This window comes from Pollicipes pollicipes, unplaced genomic scaffold, assembly GCF_011947565.3.
Source record: "Pollicipes pollicipes isolate AB1234 unplaced genomic scaffold, Ppol_2.1 Scaffold_4881;HRSCAF=5763_pilon_pilon_pilon, whole genome shotgun sequence".
NCBI classification, from domain to species: Eukaryota; Metazoa; Arthropoda; class Thecostraca; order Pollicipedomorpha; family Pollicipedidae; genus Pollicipes; species Pollicipes pollicipes.
The window spans coordinates 47,592,245-47,605,792 of NW_023596576.1; the positions used below are offsets into that span (position 1 = coordinate 47,592,245).

Genomic DNA, 13,548 nt, shown 5'->3' on the forward strand with positions numbered 1-13,548 from the left:
GGAGCTGCCATGAGCGGAACAATTTTCCTTTAGGTATTTGCCATTGATGTACCCATAGCGAACATACTAGAACTGCTACGCCAGTTGCCACCATGAACCCTCATAAGGATTGTAATGTTTCAGTGTTGAAATCACCAGGTTTAATGGATTAGAATATTCCCTGGAAAATGCTTGCACTTTTTTCAATAAAATAAAGCGAAAAATGGAAAATAAGGGAAGTTATAATACCTTTGTCCGTTGCGCGGCTGACAGAAGTGTTACACTTAGTGAATCTGAAGGAAATGTGAGCATGCATGATATTGAATACACACAACTATATTTTTTAATGATGGGCTGTGCTTCTAAATGTTTTGTTTTTTTGCTGGAATCCTCGCTCCATGTGTTTGAGGGCTCGCACAATTTGGAATCTATTTGGATGTATTCCAAACCCACAAATGCGACCTCTCAACTACAGTGCAAGCCCTGGTTTCCTCATGGTAAAGGTTTGCGTCATATCGCCAGCCGCTCATGATAAGTGTCCCAATGATCCACGATCCGTTAGCCTCTATCATCCGACCGTAAAACTTAGCGATTCAAACTCTGGTCACGTCTCATTGGCTGAACAGAGTGACATGCCAGTTGGACTAAGATAACAAAGGGGGTGTCACTTTATAAATCTCAGGGGACTGGGCTCCCCTCCCTACCCCAATACATATGAACAAAAAGGGTGCGATGGGCCAATGAAATCCAGCAAGTGTGTTGACTGCTGGTACACTAGGTATCGGAATGCATCATTATCAATATCATAGTCATCATCAAACACCATAATTGTATGTCAATATGCAATATGTCATTACGATGTTGTCATCACGCTATCACATCAGCTTCAAGTGGGAAGTCATGCTGCAGCATCAAAATAATTTTGAAACCGACCAAATAGCTCTTAGGTTTTAAATGTATCATCGGGGGTGCAGATTAAAGTGGCCGAAATCTGGGGAGAAATCAGGTTTTGGGGCAGGTCAGGTCACCCTTTTGGCTCAGTCCCCCCGCCGATTTTAGAAAGTGATACCCCTGATCACAGATCATTTCTTCTGGCTGCATTCATGCGTGTGATGAAATCATCCATTGTACATACTGGCCTGCTACGTGTAAACAACAATTGCAGGAAGCGTGCCTTACTTACGTTGATAGTCGAATCCAAAGTCTGGGAAGTTCATCTTCGAAATACGTGCACGTGCAATTTTGAATATCACGATCACATCCTGGCAATGCGGCTCGAGGCCGTGATACTTCGTGCAAGAATAGGCGCGCCCGAACAACGGTAGTAAGCTTGTGGACAACTGACGACAACGAAGCCCACACGAAGACGCTTTTGCGCGGGAGCGCCTTAGCAACAATGAGTTTGGCACGTGCCAGTCTCGCGCAGCCTCAGCGCGGATGAAAATCGGACTCAGTTTAAAGCCCAGCCACTCAAAATGAGAGCTGATGTATGCACCGTGTCGAAAGTATTACCAGCCAGACGACAGATTAGCAGGCGCAGGAAGTGACAGGAGGCAGTTCCATCAGCGGGCAACAATTACGTGTCTTCTTGCCGCCACACCTTACAATCGGCCGCGTTTGCTTTGCAATGCCAGCCCCATAAGTATTCAGTCTACCAGAAGGAACTGATGGTAGCGGGAATTGACAAAAGCGCTACATCTGGAGACGTGTCAATGCAGCTTGCTTCATCATGAACACATATTGTCACTTCAGTGTTCGCAAATCTGTTGTGCAGTTTGTGGAACAGTAGTCGAAGCGCTGAATCGATGAAAATGGTTTTAGGGAAACACCATAGATGCTGCTGATATTTCGGAGTGAAATTTTCACGTTTTTTGTTTGTTGACATTTCTAATGAAGCATAATGTCGGACACCCAATTTGACCTGAATGGGGACTGCCGCTGGATCGCGCCTAGCCTCTACCGTGAGATCGGCCCATCGTCGGGTCCGATGCAGCCTCGAGCCGGGTGGTGCGGATGCGGCCCGTCACCCACCTCAGCATAGCCTCGAGCATGTCAAATGACCTGCACTGCTGTACATGAAAAACTGCTATTCCTGTCCAATTCTGAGCCGGCCTTCCCTCATGATTCGCGCGTGGTTCACCCCTTAACATGCGCTCGGTTGGGGGTCAAATCGACATACCCCCCGAAGGTGTTCCAACAATGGTTTCCGAACGGCTCGGCGTAGCCACGCCAAATTTTGCATAGCTCTAGAAAATTGCATAGCGGATCGTCTGACATCAAAAATTTAGTTGCACTTTGTAAAATTGCTGACCTGTGGCAGGTCAAAGTCAAGCCATGGTCTCAGCGAAGGCACGTTCTAGGGAATCGTTCAATCCGATCAAACACCTGAGTGGTGGACAAAGTCATACATTTCTGAGACACTTTCTTTGGCGACACAACAACTAAATGAACAAATAGCATTGACCTAGGGTCAGTTATGAAAGTCAGACCAAGGTCAAAACCAATCTGTTTTTTACTTTCGGGCTTGCTGTATGGGCTGGTTTCTGGCGTTCATTTTGAATATATTGATAGCAGGAACAGCATTACACATCTTTCATAGACGTTTTATACGTCAGAATAGGTCACTGACGTAAAATGACCTAGGTCGGCATTTTCCTTTTAGGAGCATAATGCCTAGCATAATCTTTGTCGCTTATCTAAATGCGCAACTTAAAACAGTCTCGTATCATTTTGGTCATCATGACCTTTAAAATGTCAAACAATGTCACTGACGTTAACTGAACGTGTGGCATTTTGCTTAGAACAGCTGCCTAGCTTTTGGGGGCCCTTTGGAGACCAATCTGGACATTAACCTTGTTTGACCTTATCTGACCCGAAGGTCATGACGTAGGAACTCCAAACTTTGACCTAAGTGAGTTCACGTACAGTTCAACACACACTGTAAATTTTGTCTCTCTAGCTCTCCTAGCTATAGGAGCTATACCTAACGGAACCCATTAAGTTGCATCCCTTCGATGTTTCCCTTCTGCCGGGATTTCAAAACGGTTGCTGGTCTGAGTGAGCGGAGTCTAACAGTTAGGTATCGTCGGCATGTAGCACTAGACGTCCGTGAGGCAGGCAAGGTGGAAGGTCGTTCGCGAAGATGGTAGAGAGGATGGTGCCGACAGAGAATCCCTAATGCACGCTGTGAGTCAGCAGGAAAGAGGGACAACCGACTGCCATTGCCTGCCAACGGCCGGCAAGGTGGTTCGCAAGCCACCTTGAATCAGTGTCATACCACTGCAGATTTGTCAGAAAGGCGCCTTGGTCGACACTATCAAAGGCACGGCTGAGATCAGTGGAGGTGACCAACGTTAATCCCATGCACACCCACTCGGCGACGTTGACCAGGGCGTCCTCTGCTGAATGACACAAGTAACAAGTGCCACAGTGACACAAGTAACACAACAGCACAAGTGACTCAGTGACACAAGTAGCACAGTGGTATAAGTGACACGGTGACGCAAGTGATAAGTTACCCGTTACACAAGTGGCAAGTGACACAAGTGAGTGACACGGGTGGTACAGGAACATGCTGATATAACTGCCATGCTGCTACGCTGCATGATTTCGCGCATACTGGCAGGTTAGTCTGAATTTTTCCGATTTCCGGGACTCTTTATTTAAGATTTTTGGGATCTTCTCATTTCTGGCCTGACCTAGTACTGCCCCAGCACCACCAGACCTACAGCCGGTCGCGACGAGCGGTGGTTCGGCTGTTCGGGAGGAGACTACGGCCGGAGCGCGCTTCCCGCCCAGCGCTGCCCCGCGATACGGGTGACGGTCCCAGAGCCATCGATGCGTCCTGCCGAGGTGCTACCAAGCTGTCAATCCCCGCACCTCTGATCAGCCGCACTGCGCCTGCACTCGAGCGGAGACTCCGTTACAGAGAGAGCCACCGTTACAGATGTGCTACGGCCGTAGCACGACACATGTTACGGTAGCATAGAGTGTCCGCTCGACTGCTCGAGGATGTAACGTCATCGGCCCGCTCCCGTCGCTGCTTTGACGGCCGGCGCGGCTGGTGGCGCCACCCTCGGCGCGCTCGGCGTTGCCACTCAGTCCAGCAGAGCGCGGCGAATGCGCGGTCAGCTGGCGCCGGCGCACCACTCGGCACGGATCCACCGTAAGGCGGCCGTGCTGCAGACCGCGCTGGCGACCGCTGGCCAGTACGCTGAGTTACAGGTGAGCCCCGAAATCTCAGACAAGTGTTCAGTTGATATCAGCGCTCATGTGCTCGTAGCGGGCGCGTGAGGGCTGCTGTACGAAAGCTGTGGACATTACGTCGCGTGGGTAGTCCAAAGGAAGCTGCGCGTGCATGCCGCCGTGCGCTCCAGGCCACACACTCGCTGGGACTCGCTCCGGCGCATTTATGACCAGCTCTTGGCCGGGCAATCCGCTGACTCAGCCTCCGCGTTGATGTGGTTTCCGGCATTGGCTTTTCAAGACCGGTTAACAAGCAGACGCGTGCCTATGATCAAGAGCTATTGGGGTGAACGAAATGTACTGCCGGCCCTACACGCAAAACATGTTTGTCACCATGAATGTGCGACAAAGGGGGATCCGTGCGCACCGTGGCACGTGACTGGAGATCCTGTAGGGGTCGGGTGCCCCCCCCCCCTTCGTGACCCCGAAAAATCAGAAATCTTGGGGTCCGGGCGTCCAAGGGCCCTTCGGGTGAGTCACATTAAGCTCACAGCTCAAAAATGAGTGTGCTGAATGACAAACGCCCGAAAATAGTTTATTTGACAGAATAAAAGTACAGACAATACGAAATTGCTACTTTCAGATGATCAGTAGGCCCCATGTGGCAACTGCAGGCCCCTCTAGCCGTTCAGTGGACTCTTTCTGGCGACCAGGAGCGCATTGCCTTTCGTAGCCCCTTCAGAACACAAAGATGACCTCGGGAACTATTCAAGGGCTCTTTGGTCACTCAGGGGTCGCATTGCCGGCACAGGGCCCTGTGCCAAGAGCTTGTCGCCCATGGACCGTTTCAGTCGCTCGGGGACTTTTGGATCATTGAGGGCTTATTTGGGTTATTGAGGAACCTCTAGCTGGCGGCATTTTCCCCGACTGCTCACTGAGATAGAAACGGACCTCGAATGTCAGAAGACATCTTGGGTCGGTCGGACCTCAACAACAGCAAAAAGGGATATGACAGGGGCCACAGTGAGGCAAAGGTAGGGTCCCGTAGCAGTCAGGGGCTCAGCACCAGACAGGATCCCCCGCCCGTTTTATTTAGGGTCCAGATGCGTCGAACTGTGATCCCTGTGCCATTTCTTGAACCCGCCACCCCAGAGTCCTAGATGGGACCAAGGAACCTTATATGTCAGATGTCAGAGAGGGGCCCCTTCGTCGATCCAGGGTCAACAATCCCGGTTAGAGGGCCTTTGGCGTAAGGAGGAGACCCATGTACCATGTATCCATCTGGGGGCCTCCGGATCGACCATGGGCCCACTAGGCCCACGCGTCGTCAAAATGGCAGCCGGTAGGGGACCCGAAGTGGGACGGAAATGCCCCTCAGCCCCCAATCGAGGAATGTATCAGGTACGCTAGTCTTGGCTGAATATTCTATTCAGGTACATGAAATGGGTGGAGTAGCTCTTCGAACTCAAGTTGGTAATTTCCGGTGATGGTTGTTTAGAGAGGAGGCGGGGGGGGGGGGGGGTCACAGTCAGGGGTCCTTTGTCAACTCTGTGCATCCCCTTACCAAGACGGTGCTCAGGTCCCTTTTTCCCACAGAGGACTCTTCCTGCCAGTGAGGTGTTCCCGGTCGGCAGCGTTGCCGGTGGCTGTTCACGGGCAGCGCTGACCGCCCGCCTCCGGTCCCCAATGAGAGCCTCTGAGCGCTCAGTATCCCTTCTCGCTACCGAAGTGCTCATATGGCTACTCGGGGCCTACCTGGCCCGTTCCACGGCCCGTTTGGCCACCAGAGCCATCTAGCTGCGACCTTCTGGGCACTCGGTGTCTTGTTGCTGCTCAGGCAGTTTTGGACGCTCCTATCGCCTCCACGAGGAGACGGGACTGAGGGACTCCCAAGAGTCCTTAGGAGTCCTTTCTATCCATCCGTCCGTCGTTAGGACTCCCAGGAAAACCTCACGTGCCGTTCTTCTTGAGCCTGTGGTTCCGAGGAGTCCAAAGCGAGGCTCTGGGGAGTTCAAAGAGGGGTCAGGTGAGTTCAGGTTGCCCCCTAGGGAGGCTCTTTTTGGGGCGCCACAAAGAAAAGTGGCCGAATCGAATGGAAAAGTAAAAACAAAGTTTTGTCGTTAAAATAAAATTTAAGGCAGACCGATAGCCCCTCTGCTAAAAGGCACGACTACGACAAAGTGCAGCACTAGATCGACCAGGAGAATCCGGATACCCTCACTAGATCGCCCAGGAGAATTCGGATGCCTTCACATAAAACTCTGACATGATTTAAGCCCTCTGGAAATGCTAATGATACCCATCGACCATTCAACTCTAGTCTGAATAATTTTGACGGAATTTAGATTTTCAAAACAGTGCTGCTGATAAACACGTTTTACCCAAGTTTCTGCGCGTCTTAGGCGTAAAAAACGCTGGTGACTCGCTCTAGGCATCGTTGGGGAGGTTAATCATGCTAGTAGACGACCTTATTCCACTCTGAATAGGTTGGCGCTCAAGGAGGTGCAAAACGTGCTGAACTTGTTTTGACTGTAGAAATTCGCACCAGAACAAAAATGGATCCCAGTAACGTTTTAGGCGTAGTTACGCCGATGAAAAGCGGGTAAAATTTTAACAAATTAGAAACACGCACGGGCTATTATGCCAACGGCGGCAGACGCTGGAGCGTAACAGAAACGTGCGCTTTCGGTGCGCTAAAATGCACCACAAAAGACGAGTTGAGGTCTTGTATGAGAAGGGCGGCAGTGAGATGGAACCAGTGTTTTTTTTCGGCAGAGACACATTGGCTTAATTGATCACAGATTAGGTATGCATAAGCTTAAGCCGAAGTGTCATGCACCTCCAAAATGCGCATGGATGCACGTTATGCTCACGCCAGGCAAGCCAAAAAGTGTGACAAGCTCCCGCCCGCTACCTGTCCTTTTTTTAAAAAACTGGTTCTTTGGAAAATTGAGGTCATTTGGCCACTCCCAGAATAAAGCCGCCTAAAACAAAAGTGTTCTAAAGCTAGGAGAGGGAGACAAGCCCTTTTCCTGTTAACTGGTCCCCAATGGCTCGGGGCTCGTGGATACTGGACTTCCACTCTCCGAGGGCGATCTGCATTCCTGTCGTGGCACCCTTTGTTCATGAAGCAATTGCAACACGTTGGATGGCATGCTAGTGTTAGCGATGTCCGCTTGCATCGCTCCTGCAAAAATTGACTCAGGGGGAAAAGGTCAAGGTCAGGTAAAACGGGACACCCGGCATTTTTTGTTCGTGAGGTAATCGCAACGAAATAGGTATCAAATTGATGCTCGTGATGTCAACTTTCGTCACGCGCTGAAAACATTAACTCCTTTTTCCAAACGGACACTAACCATTAAAAAAACCTTTTCATGCCAGTTTGCCGCGATGGGTATACACACAAAGACATGCCGATGTACCTCGCTTTATTTTATCTTGACCTATGGCCTCAAGATACAATTTGTTGAGGTGTGACGAAAGTGGAGATTGTGGCCGTCAATATCACAACCGTTTTGTTGCAATGATTCTATAAACAAAGAAGCGTCAGGGTAACTCCCGTCCACGTGACTGTTTTTGGCATTGAAAGATAATTGTTTAGATGTGACGAAAGTTCACATCATGAGCGTCAATATTTTGATCTTGTGTTACACCTGTTTCGTAAACACAGAAATTCCAGGTTATCCCGTTTATGTGACCTTGGCCTTTAGCGTTGAGCGAACTTTCGCATGTGTTACAAAAGCGGGCATCACTATTATAACCAGAAACTCATTTTCTTACAATTTCTGATAATCGAAGTACTACCGGGATATCCCGTTTACGCGATTTTTGCTTTTGACCTTGAGAGCTATTTCTGTATGTGACGGAAGCAGATTTCCGTCACATATGATTTTGAATATGCTGCGTTTTTGTTGCAAATGGTTCATAAGCCAACAACTGCCAGGATACCCCGTTTTGTGTGACCTTGATCTTAGGACGTGATGAAGTTCTTGCAAGTGTGACAAAAGTTAAATGAAATAAACTTAACCAGTGTTAATATGATACTCATTTTGTTGGATGTCTTCGATAAACGAATGAAGGCTAGGATATTCCAATGCTCACCTTTCAGCAGCCTTTGCAGGCCAAAGTAAGTGACCTGGATAAAGAGTATGGCTCATGCGTGACAAGCTCAACGTGGTTTTCCCATGGGAGAGATCTGGTGCAAATCCGAACCGGACACTGAGTTCGAATAGGCTGACTTACTTCGCACTTACGTGACGGACAGGCTGCGGGCAGAGGACAGCGCTCGGCGGTGGCGATGAGCCAGCTGCAGCGTTGGCCGTCCTGGCGCCGGGCGCTGGCGCTGATGACAGGGTGCGCGGCGCTGCTGCTGCTGGGGCTGGCCGGACAGCTGCCCAGTGCGCCAGCCCCGGCCGCCGACGGGCCGGTCGGCACGCCGATGCTGGCTGGCGTGCCGCCGCCGCTGCCGGCCGCCGCCGCCGCCGCCGCCGCCGTCGTTGCCGACGACGATCCGTGCTGGCTGGATGTGACGCTGGACAGCAGCAGCGAGCCTGCCTGTCTGCTGACGGCCCGCCACGCTCCCGGCCAGCGGGTCGTCTCGTACTCGCTGTTCCAAATGGACGCGTGGACGGACGTGAACCAGACCGACGCGTGGGAAGCGCTGCTCATGGTAACTGCTGCCCGCTGATCGTTGTGTCGTGCGTCATACCTCAGGCATAGCTTCAGGACCGAGTCCGTAAAGAATGCGCTCAAAGGATACACTAGCAATCAGTACATGACTGCGTGCTACGCACGCGCCTGTTAACTCCACACGTAACTAAGTCAGTGTGACACGTATCACATGTAACTAACACATGTACCTAAGCCAGTGTTCACTGCTCGCGCACTTAGAGCCGGCTTGGGTCCATTCACGTCGTCAATCAACATCACTCAACTGTGAGCCCGGCATTGACTTGCCACAGTCATACAGCACGATGTGCGCGTTAGAGCACACCTGGACACCGCGTGATCTCGGCTACAGAAGGCCCTTAATACTGGGTATGTCATGCAACGTGTAAAATAGCAGTGCACCAAATCAACACGTGCACACGGACATGTACGATCAGAGCTTCAGGCTCGCAGTGCCGCGTAATTTGAGCTGCCGCCGATGCATGCCAAATGTTTCTTGGCGTCTGACCCTGCAAAGTTTTAAAGCACACATGGCCATATTTGGTTACCTGGCGAACAGCGAACGGACGACGGCCATGCCCGAGACTTGCGTCAGAACAAAAACAGTATTCCGACCCCGATGAGGCGACCTTCTCAATGCTGAAGTCGACTCCGATTCCACCCGGTGCGGCGCGCGGTTCCTGGCGCAGCTGGTGCCGACTGCCAGCCGCCAGTAGGCAGGACCTGATCGGCGCTGCCGGCAGGCTCTGGACCAGAACGCGGCGCTCTCAGACCGACTGTACCCGAGCTGGCGCGTGCGGGTATACCACGACACATTCGCCGGGACGGTGCGCCGCTTCCCGCCTGGCCCGCGTCGCCTGCCGACACGCAAACATCGACCTCTGCCACGTGCTCAGCTACGATGGGGACGGTAGGTAGGGAAGCCATCCGCGCGCGAGCCGGCCGGTGGCTGCGGTGTGTAGTAAGGCCCCATCAGTACAATGACACGCCAAACCTAGCTCTCCTCTCTCTCTCTCTCTCTCTCTCTCTCTCTCTCTCTCTCTCTCTCTCTCTCTCTCTCTCTCTCTCTCTCTCTCTCCTCTCTCTCTCTCTCTCTCTCTCTCTCTCTCTCTCTCTCTCTCTCTCTCTCTCTCTCTCTCTCTCGCTCTCTCTCTCGCTCTCTCTCTCTCGCTCTCTCTCTCTCTCCCTCTCTCTCTCGCTCTCTCTCGCTCTCTCTCTCTCTCTCTCTCTCTCTCTCTCTCTCTCTCTCTCTCTCTCTCTCTCTCTCTCTCTCTCTCTCTCTCTCTCTCTCTCTCTCTCTCTCTCTCTCTCTCTCTCTCTCTCTCTCTCTCTCTCGCTGGACCTGCTTGGCGCGGAGCGTACCGAGGCGTCAGCGGGGCGAGACTTGGGATGATTCCGCTGAAATCAGAACGACGAATCAGACTGGGTCAGAGAGACGGTCGATGCCCTTCCCAATGGACCGTTGGTCCCCAGCCTACACTACATACCACAGCCCCCAGCGTTGCAGCGCGGGCAGTTTTGGGGTTTGCCTTGAAAGACTGGATTGGCGAGCAGGGTAATAAGTTGTCATATTTGAATTTGAAAATGAGCATATCGCACCTTAAAAACTACGCAGACCTATGATATTTTGCATCGAAGTTTCAAATTTCAAGCGAGCCAGTGACCACCACCATCGCATTAAGCAATGCAGCAGTTCTCAAATCGTCACCACATAGCAGACCAAACCCGTAAAACGTCAATCCTTTCTGGATAGAGCGGACCCAGTTAGAAGCTTTTTCAGCACTGGGAGCGTGTGCTGACGTCTTACGCCGGGCCGGGACATCACCGTTCCTGTGGTCCCCTGGTCATTCGAAGTCGCCGCGTGATGCCCGCCCGGGCGGTGGCGGCCCGCGCAGTTGACTCGGCGCCGGGCGCTGGCGGCCCGGCCGCGGACACATCCGCGCTCGCGGCCGGCCGGCGCTGGACAGTCGCGACTGAACGCTGCCACGGCTCGGGCTCGCGGCGCCCGTGCGGCCGCAAATGTCTGTACTGACGTGACCGGCGACGCCCCGCCGGCGCGCGCGACTCGCTTCTGGCGGACTGCGGACCGCCGCGGCGCCGAGTAACGCTGCCTGCCCGTGCGCCAGCACCAGGCGCGTACAGCGGCGCCATGTGGCGCCTCCTGCCGCTAGACGACCCACTGGTGGACGTCTTCGTCAGTCGGGACCTGGACTCGCTGCCCTCACAGCGTGAGGCCGCCGCCGTCGCCGCCTGGCTCCACGCCCCCGAGACGTTCCACATCATGAGGGATCACTGGGACCACCTGGTGAGGGCAGCGCACCGTGCAGCGCGGCGGCGATCTAGCGTAGGTGCTTGTGCATCCCCCCGACCGTACTGATGCCGTGCTTGCCAGTGACCTTCGTGTTGTGGCATGTGACTGCGACGGAAGAATTTGAACATTGTCACAAACCGGCATAGAATGGTGCCAGGAGTGCGGCTTGGAAACATGAAACCTCGGAATTGACTCGATTTGGGCACTATTGCACTCTGAGGTGTGGGAACGTCACATGGGCAAATGGTTCCATGCGTCACCAACACCAAAATAATAATGCTAAACGTCCACGACGAGCCTTGCTCTTCTGTTGCCACACCCGAAGCAGAGCCACCACTATCGTCATCACTGACGGCTGCAGTGACCGGAAACTTGCAAAATCATCGACCGCCTTCTTATGCGGTACCAACAGTGAGCGTATTTTATATATCTTGTTTGGTGTCGAGCTAAGTCCGTGGGTGTGCTTGCGTGCGTGGGTGCGCGGCGTCCGTTGGAATGCTTGCGTCCGTGGGTGTGCTTGCGTCCGTGGGTGTGCCTGTGCCTGTGGGTGTGCCTGTGCCTATGGGTGTGCCTGTGTCTGTGGGTGTGCCTCTGCGGCCGTGGGTGAGCATGCGGCCGTGGTGTGCCTGTGTCTGTGGGTGTGCCTCTGTGGCCGTGGGTGTGCCACCGGCCGCCGTCGCGCCGGCGGACGCGTGAGCTCGGTGTACCCGATGTCGGCAGATCACCATGCCAGGTGGCCTGTGGGGGGCCAAAGTTGGCCAGAAGCGCCCGCTCATGGCGCGACTCAAAGCCGAGCTGAACGGATGGGTTGACCACGCGAGGCACAAGAACTGGGACCAGCGGGCGCTGCACGGAATCGTCTGGAACCACGCGTCCGGTTAGTAGCAGGTTATGTTTTCATCGCTCGACCACGCTCCCACTGTCTTCCTTTGTCCTGGAACTCTTCGTTGTCCTCCTTTTGCCTAGAGCGCTGGTGTTTGCAGCCCACCGATCGCATTTTGTGTTCATGCTGGTTGCAGCGGGCCCATGGCAGCATCCGCGAGTTGCGTCACTGAGAGGAGCGAGGCCTCAGCTCTTACATACATTTAACATACACCTGTGACGTTGCGCAGACAACACCACCTTGGACACTTCGACGCACCCCGTCGCTTGACTCGTGGCGGAGGCTGCCAGCCGTTCGCGGCAGCGTGTTTGAGCCCCGGCTGCTGGAGACGACAGCCACAAACCAGCGTCTTTTGTCCGATTTTGGTGCGAGGCCGACCGCACTCGGCTGGCGAGTGGCTGCCACGCTTGCGACCTTAATGTAACATCGTCTGAATGCCGGATCGAAGTCACCTCACACCGTTCGCTGCGCCCTGGCGGTCCGGTCCTGGCGTTTGTTGTTCTCACCCGTTGACCTTGTGCCCGGCGCAGTGGACTCGGTGCAGCACGACAGCTACACGTGTCAGCGGTTCCCGGGCTACACCGTGCCGTTCCCGACGCAGCGGACCGAGAACGACACCACCCTCTACGTGGGCCAAGTGGTGACGGATGGCAGCGGAGGCAGCGGCGAGAAGCTGCGCACGTGTCCAGTAGCGTGCAGACCTCAAGAGCACCGCGATTGGGACTACTGTTGATTGGCGCTGGCGCTAGCAGGGGCTGGCAGCACCGCTAGTCTTGGCCGATGGTACCACTGTGCACAGCGCTGTTTCTGAGGGCACTGCCGACCAGGAATGACGAACTGCTCCCACGGTCGTTACTGCTGAAAGGACCCGTCACTAGGATATGTAGGGATCGTTAATGGGAAACACACTGCCCTGCCGCTGTCACTGGGCGACTGCTGACAGGCAATGGTGATCCGGCTCCCAGGAATGGTACTAGCGCAAGGATCTCTTACTAGGACTCCTGCCAGCCGAGACTGTTCCTGGGAGCGCTGCTGACCGCGCCGCCACTGGGGTTGTAAAAGGGTACTGTTACTAGGGGGTAGTACTGCAGAAGGGAACTGTCGAGTGCTGTTGACGGGAGCCATTACCTGCGGTGATAATGACAGATTATTGTTGAGAGTACCGCTGACAGCGATTTTCGCTGAGAGTACTGCTGACAACGATTGTTGCTGGGAGTACTGCTGACAGAGATTATCGCTGAGACTGCTACTGGCGGCGATTGTTACAGAGTGCTGCTACTCGAGGCTGTTTTTAGCAGAAGGAGCAGCGATTGCAGATGTGTATATCCGTATGATGTATTTAGTGTGTGAAACATAACTTTCAAGAAAATACATGTCGATGCCTGGAGAACGCTCATTTTCTGTCACATACGGTTGTCGCTCCACTGAATCCCTGCGCCTCCGGCCCCGACCAGAGGTACTAGTGTCCTCGTTGCACGATCTTCTGGCCATTCTGTGGCACGTACTTAGGCACTCGCAGTGC

General features: G+C 53.4%; 1 protein-coding gene across 2 annotated transcripts; it reads left to right on the plus strand.

The window, feature by feature from the left end:
• Positions 1 to 8,670: 8,670 nt before the first annotated feature.
• Positions 8,671 to 13,407, plus strand: LOC119100931 (uncharacterized). 2 transcript variants are annotated; one of them, XM_037224139.1, is made up of 5 exons: positions 8,671 to 8,833; positions 9,576 to 9,742; positions 10,959 to 11,137; positions 11,864 to 12,020; positions 12,557 to 13,407. In XM_037224139.1, the coding sequence occupies exons 3-5, from the start codon at positions 10,982 to 10,984 to the stop codon at positions 12,757 to 12,759; spliced, it is 516 nt and encodes a 171-aa protein (XP_037080034.1). In that variant the 5' UTR covers positions 8,671 to 8,833; positions 9,576 to 9,742; positions 10,959 to 10,981; the 3' UTR covers positions 12,760 to 13,407. The 2 variants fall into 2 exon arrangements, with proteins under 2 accessions (XP_037080034.1, XP_037080035.1); XM_037224140.1 differs by having other exon boundaries at positions 10,965 to 11,137.
• Positions 13,408 to 13,548: the final 141 nt, after the last annotated feature.

Bases quoted from the DNA above. Each gene is read 5' to 3' on its own strand.
- LOC119100931 (XM_037224139.1), top strand. From the start codon at position 10,982: ATGTGGCGCCTCCTGCCGCTAGACGACCCACTGGTGGACGTCTTCGTC. The intron at 11,138-11,863 runs GTGAGGGCAGCG...CGATGTCGGCAG, and splicing joins GGGATCACTGGGACCACCTG to ATCACCATGCCAGGTGGCCT. The intron at 12,021-12,556 runs GTTAGTAGCAGG...TGCCCGGCGCAG, and splicing joins CGTCTGGAACCACGCGTCCG to TGGACTCGGTGCAGCACGAC.